Here is a 17,351-nt window from a genome sequence, read left to right as displayed (position 1 = left end):
AGCCTGGGACACCCTGTAAGTCCTTCGGGTTGTCTGCCAAGAATGGCTGCTTCTACTCCCTCCTGCCCACCACCTCCTTGGCCGAGCAGCACCTGCCGCTGAAAAAGACACCCACAGACTCACCACCTTTTAGTCTTAGCATTTACTTCCCCCTCACTATACCCTCGGAGTGGTCTTCACCAATGCTCAACGGAACATTCTGGCTATGCCTTCACAAAAGAGCCGGCAGAGCTGCCCGGGAAGAAGACATGCTGCAGGGGACCAGGGCGATGCACAGACACAGGCCGCAGGAGGACAACCAGCTGGCCCACTGCCAGACCAACCACTTCCGGAGCAAGTGCCCGAGTCCTTCACATGGGTGGGGGCAGGGCCTGCACCTCCTCCAGGCACTCGTCATAAGCCTCCTGGTACTCCTCGTGGGGCTTGACCATGATCACGCAGGTGGGGCGCTTGGAGCCTGCGGCTGCCCCCAGGTCCTGTGGAGCAGGGGAAAAAAGGCTGCAAGACCCATGACCTGCTGGCCTCATCCGGCCCACAGACAAGTGCCGTGTGGTCTGCATGACACCATCATTTCAACTCTGCCAACTTTCGAGTCAGGTCCAGCAACACTGGGCCTACACTGCCACACAGCAAGCACAAATGGGCTCCGGCCCAGCAGAGGCTATCTCCTTAGGCCGGACCTGTGTTCTCCTGGTCCCTGCCAACCTCCTCTCTGGGCCACGGCCCCTGTATAAGGATAAGGCCAGCTGCACAAGCCCCTTGAATGCCCACTCCTCCCCAAGCACAGCAGCCACCTAACAGGACTAACACAAGCACTGCAACCTGGTCGACAGCACATCCACACACACCTCCTTTTCCATTCCCATGGTCCACGAGGGCAAGGATTCCCAGCTCACAAGAAGGAAAGTGAAGTGCAAAGCGCCAACATGCAATCCCTCAACCGGGAGCCGGTAGCGCCAAGGATCCATTCCGGTCTGCCTCCAAAGCCTGTGTTCTTTCCCACTGTGGCCTGCTCCCACAGACCTGACCCCACACCCGCTGTTCCAATGCTGACCAAGACCGGGGCGGGGGTCGTGTGCTCCTTACCGTCTTGGAGGGGATATAGACATAGGGCAAATTCCGGTCCTCGCACATAACTGGGAGATGGCAGTATACCTCAATGGGCAATGTGTCTCCTGCCAAAACCATGATCCTGAAATGAGAGAAACCCTCATCTCTAACTTGCTCAGTCCCGCTTTCAGTCAAAAGTGCCTCTGTCCAGAGACCAGTAAGATGGACCTTGCTCTCAAGGACCTCAGTTTTAATGTGGATCTCCCACCTCCTGAAAGAAAGTACGCGCAAATTTGTGTTTGATGATCACCTTCCTCTGGGGAGGTGATCCCTAGTTCTTGGCAAATTAAGTGAATGCCACGAAGTGTGACAAGTGGGATCCCACTGGGACAGGTGAGGTACGGTAGTGACCCCAAGGAGTAAGCTAAGTTCTTGAAGAGTCAAGAAAGGAATCAGGATGGGGCGCCTGGGTGGCTGGCTCAGTTGGTTAAATGTCTTGACTTGATTTCAGCTCAGATCATGATCTCACTGTTTGTGAGTTTGAGCCCCATGTCAGGCTCTATGCTGGCGCAGAGCCTGCTTGGGATTCTCTCTCCCTCTCTGCCCCTGCTCTATCCACGTTCTCTCTCAAACAACTAAAACTGGAAAAAAAAAAAAAAAAAATCAGGAGGGGACAATGGATCAGAAAGCTGGCACCTTCTTAGGGGTCAGGCAGTCCATGGAGGGGCTGGGTACAGGGAAAGCATTTAAGACTGAGACTCAGAATGGCACCACATACCCAGGAGCTGGCTGGCGGGGGCCTGGGATGGGCCTTTGGAATCTAGGATAGGGTAGACGAGAAGGCTAGAGAGATTAGTAGGGGCCATATCCAAAGGCCTTGAGTGCTGGGCTGAGAAGCATTCGCTCAGTCCCAAGAGTGACCAGAACTAATGAAGGCTTGCCAGAGAACCCTCAGGTAGGATACCTCTCTGGCAAGACGTCAGGCCTCTGGGGCAAGGAAGAGTGTTTCTCCAGGGAGTGACAGGCAAACATAAGGGAAGAGCTCTTAGTTCAAAGTACTGGGCCCGCTCTCCTCTAGTTTTTCTTTGGTCTTCTGGGCTCTCCTCTGCACACCTCTTCCTCTGAGTGGCCTTTAAGTGCTGGGGCTCCTCACAGCCTGATCCTTGGCTGCCCTCTCAGTACCTTCTCCCTGGGTGACCCCAGGCACTGCCATGGCCTCACTGCCATGTGCATACAACTCCCAAATCTGTTCTCTCCTGCCTGGCCTCTCCCTTCCAAGCCCCAAATCTATACAGCCACCTGCCAAGTTGACAGTTCTGCTGGGGGGGGGGGGGGGGGGGTATAGGATGAGGCAGGTCATGTGTCTAAAACAAAACTCATGATCTTCCCTCTTCAGCTGGAATCCATACCTCCTCATTGCATGTCTGAAAGTTCTCTCAGATCCATCCACTTTAATTCTATTTCAGCCACCACTAACCTCATCAAAATCACCCCCCACCTCCTCTAGACTACAGCAGTCTCCTATCTCAATTTCCTTGTGTACTCTTGCGCCCTTGATCCTTTCCAGAGTTGCCAGAAAAATCCTAAGGGTAAACAATTCTGTCACTCCCTGGCTTTTAACCCTCAGTGGCCTGCAAAGCTGAGTATGAAAACTAAACTTACCACAGCTTACAAAGCCCCATGAGAAGGTAATACTTCTGTCCTCCACTATCCTCTCTCCTATTGTGGCACCCAGTATCTTCTGGCAGAAGCCCTGCCCTCTTGGTCAGACTTCCCACTGGGCATCAAATAATCCCAGGACTGTTTATCTCTTGAGCACCAACAACATACCATATACTTCTAGGGATAAAGCAATGAGAGGCTTTATCCTGTTTTCAAAGAGCTTACTGTCTGACCTGAGTGGGAGATCCTGGGAATAAGTAAGTTTCAGATTCTGACAGATGCCAAAAAAGTAATGAAGTCATCCTCACTACACCCTGTTTACTCCTTCAGTTATCTCAGAACTTTTAATTTTATGTGTATTTGATTAAAGACAGTCTCCCTATAGCACAGTGCCCGAAAAAGAATATAGACAATAGTCTATGAGTGAATGAAGCTGGTGTCTACCCTAAGTGAGTAGGTTTATACCATTCACTTCCCCAGTACTCACTTTCCCAGTGGTGTTACTTTTGCGCTCTTGTAAGCGATGTGATGTACCCACTAGCTGTATTGAAGGGAAGTCACGGGCTGCTGATTATTTTCCGTATGTGGGGCTGAATCCGATCACTTTTTTTTTTTTTTATGGTTAGAGAGAGGGAGAGAAAATCACAAGCAGGCTCCACGCTGTCAGCACAGAGCCTGATGTGAGGCTCAATCTTACCAACTAAGGTTCAACCGACTGAACCATCCAGCGCCCTCCCCCGCTTTCAGCCGACTTTTCTCAAACACCTACTTAGTAGAGATACCTGTTATCGTTCAGAAATGCAAAAATCCAGCGGGGGCGGGGGGGAGGGGGTCCTTACCCTTTCTCGCCTTTGTTGATAAATTTCTGAACTTCCTTCACCCCGCGCCGAATCTGCTTCTGCTTCACAGCTGCAACGACAGAAGAGTCAGTGTGGGGGTCTCGGCCCACCACCCGCGCCACCACCGGCCACCGCGGCGGCTGCAGCACCTTTCTTGATGCATTTGTAGAGCTTCCGCGTGAGACGGCGAGAAGCCAGGGGCTGCGCGATGGGGTTCAGATTCACTAGCAGCTCGTGGTAAGTGCGCTCCCCGAGGCAAGCCTCCGCCTGAGCCTCCGGCCCGTCTGGATCTGCCTTTATTTTGGTCATCGCAGCAGCAGCTGCTGCAACCTAGCCCGCAGCAGGCGAAGCCACGCGGCCCCTAGCCTCAAGAATCACTTCCGGGTCACCCCGTTCTGCGTAAGCCTGTCGTACACCCCAGCCAATCGGGAAATGAAGTCTCTGACTCAGACCAATCGTTGACGCTCAGACCCTTAAATACAGGCCAAACGGGGCGGAGTCTCGGCCGGAGGGCGGAGCGGATAGGGGCCGGGGCCCAGGGGAGGCGGGGCCTGGTGAGGGCGGGAAGTGACTAGGACACTGGCTCCCGCTGGTCTGAGAGTCCGCCTCACCCGTACTGGGAGCGGCGAAGGAGGCAGTACCTGCGGGGGCGAAACCAGGTCTCAGGACTGGACCCTTCCTTGAGGGGCGGGGTCTGCGGCCGAGCGGAAGAATGGTGAATCCAAACCGCGGTAGAATCTGATCGTCAGATGGTCCTGGGCGAAGTGCCGCCGGTGCCGAGGTTGAGGTAAAGCTTCACGCTGCCAAGGGCCTCTTCCGTTCTCACACAGTTTCTCACACTCTTTGTGGCCCCACTCACACTGAGCGCCTGTCTTCCCGCAGGGATCTGCTCAAATGTTACCCACGGGAGAGGTTCCCCTGCCACCCCCCCTGCCACCCCATCTAAAACTGCAGTCCCCACCCACTCCCACCGGCGCCCCCGACCCCTTTGTTTTCCTCTCAGTTCCTACTGCTGCCAGGCGTGCCGCACAATCCCCCGGCCTCGCGGAGATGCCCGAGTGGAGAGGGAGAGGAGAACGTGAGCGTCCCCGGGAACCCTGGGGCTGAGCCTTCGGGGCGCGGTGGGGGAGGTCTCCTAGTGGGCGCCCGCGCTGCAGATGTCTAGAGCTTTGGTGGACGGTGACGCTGGGGCGGCGAGCTGGCCCAGACTAGGGTGGATCTTTTATCTCTAATATCTTCCACCGTGTCCCGGAACACTGGATGGATATGAATTAGATCATTGCTACAAATTACTTGCCTTGAATCCTACGATGGTAGGCCTGACATTTTTGTGGTGGCGGAATAGGCCAGTAAGTGGAACTTTTTTTTTTTTTTAAAGTTTATTTAATTTGGGGGGGGGTGTTAATCTCTACATCGAAAATGGGGCTCGAACTCAGAACCCTGAGATCAAGAGTCGCACGTTCTTCCGACTCAGCCAGCCAGGTGCCCCAGTAGTTGGAACTTAAAAGTATGCAGGTGGGAAAAAAACAAAAACAAAAACGGAATACAGGTGGCCGTGGGAGCGCTGCTTAGTTAAGCCAATTTAAAAATTGAACTTTTAATCCTGTGACCAAGTGCAAAGTCATTCAATAAAAAACAAGTCGGTTGTTTACATTTAGCTTTTTTTTTAGATTTTTAAATTTTATTTAATTTTATTATTATTTTTTGTTAATGCGTATTTATTTTTGAGAGAGAGAGTGAGAGAGAGAGAGAGTGCAAGGGGCGGGGGGGGGGGGGGGGGGGGACAGAGCGGCACTGAGCTGGCAGCGGTGAGCCCAACATGGGGCCCAAACCCTCGAACCACCACCAGATCATGACCTGAGCTTAACAACTGAGCCACCCAGGTGCCCCTTCATTTAGCATTTAGCATTTAGATAAGAAAAATTAGGATGCAATCCATCCTACGCTTAGACCCCAAATAGTTTTCACAAATAGAAATGTCTATCAACTGAACAATGAAAATACATTATATAAGCAATAAAAAATAACATGAAAGTATACAAAATTTGTATGCACAACATAACAAGAAGATGTTTTCATGTTGGAATTCTCAAGAAAAGATAACCCCTTCCAGAGCTTTGACACTGGTAGTTACTTTCCTGCCTAGGACTTTGCTGTACCATTTCCCACCACTCCCCACACTCCCTTACACCTCCCTACACCTCTCTATACCCCCTTAGACTCCCGTAGCCCCCCCCCCCCATAGGTCCTGTAGTAGCAGTTTTGGCGGTCCCAGGGAAGTGCGTCCTAAAACTGTGAGAGCCCCGCTGTGGGCTTCCTGAACACATAACTGGCAGGGCTCTAAAGGGTGCTTTTCTTTTCTTTTCTTTTTTTTAATATTTATTTTTGAGAGAGAGAAAGCAGAGGGCACACGGGCAAGCAGGGAAGGGGCAGAGAGAGAAGGGGACAGAGGGTCTGATCCGAAGTGGGCTCTGTGCTGACAGCAGAGAGCTCAATGTGGGGCTTGAACTCATCAACCGTGAGATCATGCTCTGAACTGAAGTTGGATGCTTAACCAACTGAGCCACCAACTGAGCCACCCAGGCGCCCCTGAAGGGTGCTTTTCTATTCCGGCTTCTGAGTGGTGTTCCTGTGAATGTTTTCAGCCTTGTTGGACTGATGACAATGTGTCAGAGTCACGAGGGGAAGAGGCACTGCTAGATGTGTGCATGCGGCAGGATGAACTCTGTCCAGCAGAGAATTGCATCCCCGGGAAACCCAATCTGAGTAAATGTGCCTAACTGACCTTACCAAGGTCTCAGTTGTGAAGGCCTCTCCACGATCATATGGCAGGAGGAAGGAAGTGAACATTTATGTGCCCAGCACACTACGTGGAGTATTTCCTCCCTTGCTCACAAAGAATGCCTTTATTATGCACAATTTATGGAGGCTTGCAGGGTAAATAGCTCGGTCGAGCTCATACAAAGCTGGATTTCAATCCAGGTCCACTTGTCTGGAAGCCCACACTCTGCTTGGACTCTGTGATACATCCTCTGTCATACAACTACGTCATGTATTTTTATTTATTTATTTTTCATTTTTATATAAATTTCTTTATTTTGAGAGTGTATGTGTGTATACATGAGCATGCATGAGCTCATGTGAGCAGGAGAGGGGCAGAGAGAGAGAGAATCACAAGCAGGCTCTGCGCTGGCAGTGTTAGCCCGATATGGGGCTTGAACTCACGAACCGTGAGACCATGACCTGAGCTGAGACCAAGAGTGGGATGCTTAACTGAGCCACCCAGGTGCCCCTACACCATGTATTTTTAAAACCAGGCTCAGACCTCTGTGCCAGATCTGAAGTGGCTTGTGTGACTTTACTGATTTTGTTCTAATGGCTATTTGAGCTCACTTGAAGCAGTATAGACTGGATGAGACCATAATAGTGTAAATGGGCATTAGACCAGGGGTCTGAAGGACAAGTGACCTTGGGCGATTCATTTAACCTCTCTTGAGGCTTTAGCACCTTGTCTGTAAAGTGAGAAAGTTGGACCCAGATGGTCTAAGGTCCCATCTTTTGAAAAGATGGGGAGGATGATTTTTTTTAATTGTGATAAAATTTATGTACCATATAGTTTGCCCATTTAAAGTGTACAAATCAGCGATTTTAGTATATTTTAGTGAGTTGTACAGATATCACCACAATCAGTTTGAAGACATTTACATCCCCTCAATAAAAACCCCTGTACCCTCTGACCCCCTCATTCTCTCCAGCCCTAAGCAACCCCTAATTTACTTTCTGTTCCTATAGATTTCCCTGTTCTGGACATTCCATCAAAATGGAATCATATAGCATGTGACCTTTTGTGTCTGGCTTCTTTCACTTAGCATAATGTTTTCTAGGTTTATCCATGTTGTAGCAGGTATCAGCATGTAGGAATATTATCACTTAACATTCCATTGTATTCTGCATTTTATCCATTTATCAGCCAGTGGATGATTGGATCCTTTCTACCTTTTGACTGTTGTGAATAGTGCTACTATGAACAATCATGTGCAAGTTTTCGTGTAGGCATATGTCTTCAGTCCTCATGGGTGTACACCTAGAACTAGAAATCTTGGGTCTATGTTTAACTTTTTGGGGAATTGTCAAGCTGTTTGCCAAAGTGGCTGCACCATTTTATATTCCTAGCATCAATGTACAAGGGTTCCAATTTCCCCACATTCTTTTTTGTTTTTTAAAATTTGTTTGTTTGGAGAGAGAGAGTATGCGCATGCAGGAGTGGGAGAGGGGCAGAGAGAGAGTGAGAGAGGGAGGGATCCTAAACAGTCTTCACACTACCAGTGCAGAGCCTGAATTGGGGCTCGAATTCACGAACTGTGAGACCATGACCTGAGCCAAAATCAAAGATGGGTAGCTTAACCGATGGAGCCACCTAGGCACCCCAAGTATTCATTGTTAAGTTTTTTGGGTATATATGCGTACCTATGTTTGTTTACATACATTAAATAATAGAAAATGGAGGCACCTGGCTGGCTCAGTCAGTAGAACATAGGACTTTTGATCTAAGGGTTGTGAGTTTGAGCCCTGTGTTGGATATAGAGTTTACTTCGAAATAAATAAATAAATAAATAAATAAATAAATAAATAAATAAATAAATAAATAAATAAATAAAAGGGTACCTGGCTATTTCAGTTGTGGAGCATGAAACTCTTGATGTTGGGGTTGTGGGTTTGAGCCCCATGTTGGGTGTAGAGATTACTTAAAAATAAAGTCTGAAAATTTTTTAAAAATTTCATAATAAAATTACTTCTATTTAAAAAATAATATAATGTACTGTTCTGGCAATTTATTTCCCCTTATCAACATATCATGGGAAATGTTTCTATTTCTACCATAGAGATAAATCTTATTCTTCTAAGATCTTCATCACATTGCATTGTGCGGATTTCCATAGTTTATTTAAGTAGCCCCTGCTAATGGATTTTAGTTTGTTTTTAGTGTTTTTACTATTTTGAGTAAGTTTGCAATGAATATTATATCTTTGCTACTTTTGTGAGTCTATCCAAGATAAATTCCTAACATTTATAATTTTGATATCTGCAGTATTATCAGGTGATCCTCTAAAGAGGTACAATTTATTGGGGCACCTGGGTGCCTCAGTTGGTTGAGCGTTTGACTTCGGCTCAGGTCATGATCTCGCAGTTCGTGGATTCGAGTGATGGCTCGGAGCCTGGAGTCTGCTTTGGATTCTGTGTCTCCCTCTCTCTGCCCCTCCCCTGCTCATTCTCTCTCTCTCTCTCTCTCTCTCTCTCTCTCTCTCTCTCTCTCTCTCTCTCAAGAATAAATAAACTTAAAACAAATTAAAAGCAGTCTTCTGGAGGAGCAGTTCCAGCAGGGCAAGCTTCTTGCATGCATCACTTCAAGACCAGGCCAGTGTGGCCAAGCAGATGGCTATGTGCTGGAGGGCAAGGAGCTAGAGTTCTATCCGAGGAAAATCAAAGCCTGGAAAGTCAGGTAATAAAAGGTGTTTATCCTGCCCTGTTAAAAAAAAAAAAGTTAAAAAAAAAAAAAGAGGTACAATTTACAATTGTTCTGAATAGCGTCTCACCAACACTTGCCAAGACTGGGCTTTAGCGACTTTTTCTTTTTTTATGTTTGTTTATTTTTGAGAAAGAGAGCGTGAGCGGGGAAGGGGCAGAGAGAGAGGGAGACAGAATCTGAAGCAGGCTCCAGATTCTGAGCTGTCAGCACAGAGCCCCATGCGGAACTTGATCTCATAAGCCACTAGATCATGACCTGAACCCAAGTTGGCTGCTTAACTGACTGAGCCACCCAGGAGCCCCTTTTAGCAACTTTTTTTTAGAGGGAAGAAAGTTGGTGATGATCCAGTAGGGACAAATGGTATCTTGTTTTCATTTACATTGATTTAGTTCTTGGGGAAGTTAGATATTATTTTTTTAAAGATTTTATTTTCAGGTAATGTCAGACACCCAACGTGGGGCTTGAACCCACAACCCCGAGATCAAGAGTCGCACACTCTACCAACTGATTCAGCCAGGCGCCTCTATATTTCATGTTTTTACAGCTCATTTATGTTCTATTCTTGTCCAGTTTTTCTATACGGTGATCTCTTCCTGCTGTAGAAGAGCTTTTAGTACTTTAAGGCAAATGTCCTAGTGCTTTTGTGGTTTCACAGTTTGTATGAAAATGTTTGATCCATCAGGTTTAATGTGAGTGTTAGGAGCAAGGCTGGGCTCCAGCTTGACTTTCTTCCAGCTAGCTAAGCCATTGTCCTTCTGTCATTTATTGAATTCTTTATTGAGCCATGCATTCACTTAAAATACCCAAAAATAAATAAACCTTAAACATTTTTTGAGGAGTGCTTGAGTGGCTTAGTTAAGTGTCTGACCGGCTCAGGTCATGATCTCATGGTTTGTGAGTTCGAGCGCCATGTCAGGCTCTGTGCTGACAGCTCAGAGCCTGGAATCTGTTTTAGATTCTGTGTCTCCCTCTCTCTGCCCCTACCCCACTTGTACTCTGTCTCTCTCTCAAAAATAAACAAACATTAAAAAATAAAATACCTCTGTTGGGGAGCACCTAGGTGGCTCAGTCAGTTGAGCATCCGACTCTTGGTTTTGGCTCAGTTCATGATCTCACAGTTTTGTGGGTTCGAGCCCCAAGTCTGGCTCTGCACTGGCATGGAGCAGAGCCTGCTTAGGATTCTCTTTCCCTCCCTCTCTCTCTGCCCCTCCCCTGCTTGTGCTGCCTCTCTCTCTCCAAATAAATAAATAAACAAACAAACAAACAAACAAACTTAATAAAATAAAATGCCTCTGTCATATTCTAGATGCTTATATGTATTTGGGCAGTAGTAAACTGCTTTGATGGCTACAGTGTTTGTTAGCTTGTTTTTGTTTTTGAACCACTTTTTAGATCAGTTTACTAGTTTAAACCAATCCTAGGGAGAGACAGGATACCTGGAGAGAGGAGGGGTCTGAGAGTCAAACAGGTCAGGATTTGAATCCCAGTCATAAGGTTTTATCAGCTTTTTACCCCCTGGGCAAATTGTTTAACTTTAGGAGCTCCTGGTTTTTTTTGGTCTTTCAAATCAGATGAGGATTGAAGGAGATCCTGCCAGGAAAGCCCCCAGGCTGCCCTTCTGCTTTTGCTGGTGGCATGAAGGTTCCCTCCCGGGGCCTGAGCTTTAGAGGGCCCGGGTGAGGGGTGAAGAATCTGGGAGCCCGAGGCCTGGAGGTCAGCTCCCCACCCCCAACCCTCCAGGTACAGGAATTCTATGCTCAGTTGGTGCGGAGTCCATTAGCAGGGCCTGCGTAGCCCTCTCCCCCAGTCTGCTTTTCAGAGGGAAGGCCATCCCTGTAGATCTGAAGGGCGGCCAAGGTGTGGGTCAGTAGGTTGTGGACAGAGTGTGAACATTTGGCTTGGGGCGTCCACACATGTGCAAGTGGGTCCCTCACTGTCAGAACAGAGAGGCGTGGGTAGGAATAGAAGAGGGGGGATCGAGAGCTCCATTTGTACTCTTGCCCTGAACCTCTCCAATGTGAGAGGTGGGCCTGCTTCTTTCTCTCTCTCTTTTTAAAAATTTTTTATTTTTTGAGAGAGAGAGAAAGAGCGAGCTTGTGAGCAGGGGAGAGGGGCAGAGAGAGAGAGAGAGAGAGAATCCTAAGAAAGCTCCACACTTAGCTTGGAGCCCGCCATGGGGCTCGATTCCATGACCCTGGGATCATGACCTTGTAAGGGTTAAATTGTAGTATAGGGCTTAAGGCTTAGCTTGAAAAATCACAGCTTTGTGTTGACACTGAGGGTGAAGAGATAACAGTCTTGCTTTACTCTTGTAAATTACGCCTTATACTCTTGTAAATTAGGCTTCACCAATTAAGGAAACAAAAGTTCAAAGAAAAGAGCATCAGAGGCAGGGTCAAGGAGATCCACTGGTTGCAACTTAGAGGCAGAAAGTCTAAAATAAACACCTCATTAGGCAACTGTTTCTAACTCATCTGGAAACTGTTTCTTTGTTCTGTTCCCAGGTGATGATAAAACAATGTGATCGGCTATAAAAACTCTGTACCCTGGCTGTTCGAGGCTGCACTCTTACCAAGAGTGTTGGTCCCGATCTGTCCGCCTTGCCTCTCATTGTAATAAACTTTGTTGTGACTGTCACTGGTGCCCGTAGCATTCTGTTTCAGGAGTCGTGTGGATGCAACAACCTGAGCTGAAATCAAGATTTGGACACTTAAGCTCAATGGACTGAGCCATCCAGGTACCCCTCTCCTTTCTCTCTTGATGACAGATTGCAAGCAGGGGGTGGGGCTGGGGGGAGTGGCTGGGAGTGGGATGTACTCATTTGTTCAACCAGCAGAGACTGGGAACTGACTGGGTGTATTAGTTTCCTAGGGCTGCCCTAATAAAATACCACAAACTGGGTGGCTGAAAACAGCACAACTTTATGGTCTCACAATTCTAGAGATTAGAAATCTGAAATCAAAGTATCAGCAGGGGCATGTTTTCTCTGAAGATTCCAGGGGAACATCTATTCCATGCTTTTCTCCTAACTTCTGGAATGGCCCCTTGTCCCTGGTGTTCCTTGGCTTATAGGCACATCACTCCCATCTCTCCCTCCATCCTCACATGCCTTTCTTTCTGTGCACCTGTCTTGACATGATATTTTCCTCTTCTTTTTTAAAAAAATTTTATGTTCGTTTTATTTTTGAGAGAGAGAGAGAGAGAGACCTAGACAGAGTGGGAGTGGGGGAGGGGCAGAGAGAGAGGGAGACACAGAATCCGAAGCAGGTTCCAGGCTCTGAGCTGTCAGCACAGAGCCCGACGCGGGGCTCGAACCCACAAACCTTGAGATCATGACCCGAGCTGAAGTTGGTGCTGAACTGACTGAGCCACGCCAGTGCCCCAATATTTTCCTCTTCTGAGAAAGGCACCGGTCATTGGATCAGGACCCACTAATGATCTCATCTTACCTTGATTGCATCTGCAAAGACCCTATTTCTAAATGAGATCATGTGTACAAGTACCAGGGGTTAAGACTTGAATAGATCTTTTCGGGGACACAACTGAGCCCAGCACTGGGGGCTTATGCCATAGCGGGGCATGCGCTGGAGGTCCATGTACAGCCGAGGATCAGGTGAGGTTGAGGTAGCCCCCAGCCCCCAGCCCCATGGGCCATCTGGCTGGGTTGAGGTAGTGATGGGACTGGAGGGCTGGGCCTGGAGAGGCTCGAGTCACTAGGCAGCTTCTGACATAGGGCTTCAGCACTGACTCTCCCACTTTCGCAGCCAGTGACCTGGGGCAGGCAGTGGCATGTGGCTCTGATTTCTGGCGGGGATATAATTAGAAGGGAGATCTGGACTTTTGGAAACCAAAGGGACCCTGGGGACCACCTAATCCAGACATTTCACAGATGGGAAGCCGAGGCAATTCCATAAGCCCCTATGCGTTCTGGTTGGGTGCTTGTGCAGGGGTGGGCAGCCCTGGGCTGTGGGCCGTGGCTCTCACTGGTGGTGGGGAAGGGGTGGCTGCTGAGTCCACCCTCAGCCCCTGAGCCCTAATCAGAGCCTGAAGCAGGTTCTATTCCGGGCCACCAACAAGAGTCTGAAGTGTGCTTTTCTCTTGGGGCGCCTGGGTGGCTCAGCCGGTTGAGCATCCAACTTCAGCTCAGGCCGAAATCTCATGGTTGTTGAGTTCGAGCTCCACATCCGGCTTGCTGTTGTCAGCACAGAGCCCACTTCGGATCTTCTGTCCCCCCTCTCTCTCTGCTGTTTCCTCACATGCGCTCTCTCTGTCTCTCAAAAATAAATAAATCTTTAAGAAAAAAAAAAGGTGTGCTTTTCCCAGATGGGTATTTTGGTCTGAAGCTGCTTGGAGGAAGAGGTGGGTTGGGGGGAGGGGGTGTCGTCCTGTTTCAGTTCTGACTCTCACTTCCACCCTCCTGGTGCCTGTGGGTGTCATGCAGGGCTGCTGTCCTCTGTGGTCCCCCTCGGCCTCTGCCTGGCTGCATTTCTCACCACGTGCTTCATCTGTTACCCTCTGCCCTTGGCTTTGTATGCTCTCAAAATTTCTCATCTTCTCTCTTTTCTCTTTTACCCTCCTGTTTTGGTAAAGCTTGATGGGGTGTTAAGCGGTGTGTGTGTGTGTGTGTGTGTGTGTGTGTGTACCAAAGCTGCCCCCTTTGCATGGCACTGTGCTGCCTCCCACTGTTTCATAGGATCCGCAAGCTCCGTGGGCACATATTCTGTTCCTGTGCTCCTTTTCCACGGCCTCCTGGAGTCAACATTGGCATGCCTGCCAGACCTCGTGCCATGTTCCTTAAATAGCTCATCCCCAAGCAGTCCCATCCTGGGCTCCAGCTGCAGTGTACAGCTAAGGCCAGGGCAGAGGGCACCAGTGTGGGCACCCATGGGCTAGAAGTCTGAGCAGCCGGAGTTTTTGCAGCCGGCAGTGTCAGCACAGTTGACAAACCATCAAGAGTAGAGGGAACGTGAGGTTTGGGGTCGCTGTACTGGACTTCCCATTCATTCCAAAAGACGTACTGAGCACCTGGAATGTGCCAAATTCTGTGCTAGGCATTGGAGGGAGCGATGGTGAACTACAGGGAGAAAGTCTTTCTCTCCTCCAGAGGTTCTGGTCAGCCAGGAGAAGATGGAGCTGGAACCTGGGAGAACCTGCTTCCTGCTGAGAGTCGCTGGATTGGTGGGGGGATGGGCGCTGGCCATGCCTGGAGCAGAGGGCGAGGGCAGGGTTGAGGACACTAGGTGGCAGGACCCACCAGGTCGGCCACCCTCAGTGCTCATGGCGGCCATGCTCATTGTTGGGGATCTACTGGGCTACAACACAGAAAACCCCAGAAGGGCAGAGACTGTCAGTGGATCTCCATACCTCCCAAGGAGTCAATGCCCAGAAAACATTGGAGCGAATGAACTTTGTGGAGTTTTGTTTAGGTCTTGAGCTTACTGGGGGGGCACTGCAGGAGTTTAAATTGCGGAGTAAGTGTGCCCGGCTGGCTGAGTGGGAAGAGCATGCGACTCTTGATCCCAGGGTTGTGAGTTTGAGCCCCGTGCAGGGTGTAGAGATTACAAAAAAACCCACAAAAATGCTTAGAAACAAACAAATAAATAAACTTTTTAAAGAAAGAAAAGAAAAAAGAAATAAAATAAGGGGGACCTGGGTGGCTCAGTCGGTTAAGCGGCTGACTTTGGCTCAGGTCGTAATCTCACTCTCACAGTTCGTGATTTTGAGCCCTGCATCAGGCTCTCTGCTGTCAGCATGGAGCCTGCTTCAGATCCTCTGTCCCCCTCTCTCTCTGCCCCTCCCCTGCTTATTCTCTCTCTCTCTCAAAAATAAATAAACATTAATTTTTTAAAAAAGAAATAAATAAATTGGGGAGTAGGCCAGTTAGCTTTGTGCATTTGTAAGATCATTTGGCTACCGTGGGAAAAGAGGGGAGTGGGCAGTGGAGCCTGGGGAAGGGGAAAGAAAGATGAGGGCAGCATGAGACCCACTTCAGCGGCCCAGTTGACCCGTGAGAGGAGCCCAGGATGGTGGTGGCCAAGAGGTCGGAGCTCAGGGAATGGGTATGAACAATATGTAGGAGGTAAGCAGGACTTTGAGACTGGGGGGTGCAGGTGGGGAAGAGGACAGGTGGGGTAGGCAGAATTTCTAAACTGGGCCCCCAGAGAGGTCCTGCCCTAATTCCCAGAATCTGTGGGTCCACCAGGCTGTCACTCCTGTGAGTCTGTGAGTTGGCACCACCGACTGCCCTGGATTATCCAGGCTGGCCCAGCATATAACTGATGAGTCCCTGAAGGCAGAGCACTTCCCTGGCTGGTGGCAGCTGGGCCATCGGGGAGATTAGAAACTGGCTGTGAAGATGGGAGCCTTGTGCAAGGACTGAACAGCAGCTGCAGAGAGACTGAAGCGACCTCGGCTGACAGGAAGGGGGGACCCCAGTCCTGCAAGTTCCCTGCAGGAACTGAGTCCAGCCAACAACCGGAATGACCTTGGAAGAGGACCACCCGCCCTGAGCGCCAGGTGAGATCACAGCGGGTAGAGACTTTGACTCAGCCTCCTGTAAAGCACTGAGCAGAGAAGCCCACTGCGCCATCCTGTGACACTTCTGACACGTGAGAGAAGAAATGGATGCTGTTTTCAGGCACGAGGTAGAAAACAAACACGTGGGGCGCCTGGGTGGCTCACTGGGTTGAGCATCGGACTTCAGCTCGGGTGCTGACAGCTCAGAGCCTGGAGCCTGCTTGGATTCTGTCTCCCTCTCTCTCTGCCCCTCCCCCACTCATGCATGCGCGCGCGCGCGCGCGCTCTCTCTCTCAAAAATAAATAAACATAAAGGAAAAAAGAAAATGAACCTGTCAGGTTTCTGGATACATTCACTGAATTAAAAACCGGTGGAGGGCAGGAGAGGCTGGCAGAGAAAAAGACCCTGTCAGATTGTTGAGAGGATCAGGAAAGTATTAGAAAGTATTTCTTTCCTTTTTTTTTTAAGTTTATTTATTCTGAGAGAGAGAGAGCCCACGCGAGCAGGGGAGGAGCAGAGAGAGAGGGGGAAAAAGAGAATCCTAAGCAGGCTCTGCACTGTCAGCATAGAGTCTGATGCAGGCCTCGAACTCACAAACCATGAGATCATGACCTGAGTGGAAACTAAGAGTTGGACCCTTAATTGACTGAGCCACCCAGGCACCCGCATCTTGCTTTTTTCAATAGGAGACTGTTCTTATGAAATTGTTGGTGTTTCCATTAGGATAGATAGCCTTAAATTAGTTTATCAGATGTCTAGGGGAGGTTGGACATCTTCGTGATCTTGAATCTTCTTATTCAGGAACACAAGAGGCCTTTCCATTTCCTCACATGTTTTGTGTGCTCAGCGTTTACTATTTGCTTCATCTTTATCTTGAGTATTAAGTGTATTCCTAGGAGTTTTATGTCCTTTCTTCCTTTATTTTCTGATTATTGTTGGCATACGTAAAAGCCACCTTGCTGAATTCTCTTATTGTTTATTTAGAATAACGTTTTGGCTAATCCTCTTTGGGGCTTCCAAGTATATAATCATGTGATCTGCAAATGGTGATGATTTTACCTACTCTTTTCCTCTTTTACACCTCGAATCTCTTTCTCTTGTCCAATTGTGTTAGTTGTTCCTCCAGAAAAGTTAAAGAATAAATGTAAGAAGGTATTGTTTCTTACTTTAATCAAAGTAAGAAGGCTTCAGGAAGACGACATTTCAGTTGTTTTTTAAAAGCGTTTATCTTATTCTATTTTGTCAAGAATGGCTTAAATAAAAATATATGTTGAAATGTATCAAATACCCTGTTCATTCATATGGTAAAACCTTGGATGGTGAGTAACTTGTTCTGTGAGTGTTCAGCAAGACTAGCAAACATTTCTAATACATTTTAACTTAATAAACAAGCAGTGTTTTGCAATATGAGTCGTACGTGATGCCGAATGTCACATGAGCACAACTGAGCCAGTGGTTTTTCTCTCTGCCTGTGGAATTGTGGATGATTGTCTCCCATACTCGGATGCTCGGTCTCAGGCCACAGTGTTTGACAGAAGTCAGTGGTTTTATTTATTTATTTTTAATTAAAAAAAATTTTTTTAATGTTTATTTATTTTTGAGACAGAGAAAGACAGAGCATGAATGAGGGAGGGTCAGAGAGAGGGAGACACAGAATCTGAAGCAGGCTCCAGGCTCTGAGCTGTCAGCACAGAGCCCGATGTGGGGCTCGAACTCACGGAGTGTGAGATCATGACCTGAGCCAAAGTCGGATGCC

The 17,351-nt window shown here is 48.4% G+C and overlaps 1 protein-coding gene and 1 long non-coding RNA gene across 2 annotated transcripts; one reads left to right on the top strand and one right to left on the bottom strand.

The window, feature by feature from the left end:
* Positions 1–123: 123 nt before the first annotated feature.
* NHP2 (NHP2 ribonucleoprotein) lies at positions 124–3,950 on the bottom strand. Its single transcript, XM_003980657.6, has 4 exons — positions 3,701–3,950; positions 3,552–3,621; positions 1,087–1,192; positions 124–476 (listed from the first exon to the last, which is right to left on the bottom strand). Exons 1-4 carry the CDS (start codon positions 3,858–3,860, stop codon positions 351–353), a joined length of 462 nt encoding a protein of 153 aa, XP_003980706.1. The 5' UTR covers positions 3,861–3,950; the 3' UTR covers positions 124–350.
* Positions 3,951–4,635: 685 nt separating this feature from the next.
* Positions 4,636–17,000, top strand: LOC102899803. Its single transcript, XR_006597806.1, has 5 exons — positions 4,636–4,900; positions 8,877–9,051; positions 10,650–10,818; positions 11,583–11,815; positions 15,281–17,000. It is a non-coding gene; the product is annotated as an uncharacterized LOC102899803 (long non-coding RNA).
* The last annotated feature ends 351 nt before the right edge of the window (positions 17,001–17,351 follow it).

Source organism: Felis catus, chromosome A1, assembly GCF_018350175.1.
Source record: "Felis catus isolate Fca126 chromosome A1, F.catus_Fca126_mat1.0, whole genome shotgun sequence".
Taxonomy (NCBI): domain Eukaryota; kingdom Metazoa; phylum Chordata; class Mammalia; order Carnivora; family Felidae; genus Felis; species Felis catus.
This window is presented reverse-complemented; position numbering and strand designations above follow the sequence as displayed.

Coding starts and splice junctions, on each gene's coding strand:
- NHP2 (XM_003980657.6), bottom strand. CDS start 3,860: ATGACCAAAATAAAGGCAGATCCAGACGGGCCGGAGGCTCAGGCGGAG. Junction 1,193..3,551: donor ATCAACAAAGGCGAGAAAGG/GTAAGGACCCCC, acceptor CTCTCATTTCAG/GATCATGGTTTTGGCAGGAG. Junction 477..1,086: donor TCTATATCCCCTCCAAGACG/GTAAGGAGCACA, acceptor CCTGCTCCACAG/GACCTGGGGGCAGCCGCAGG.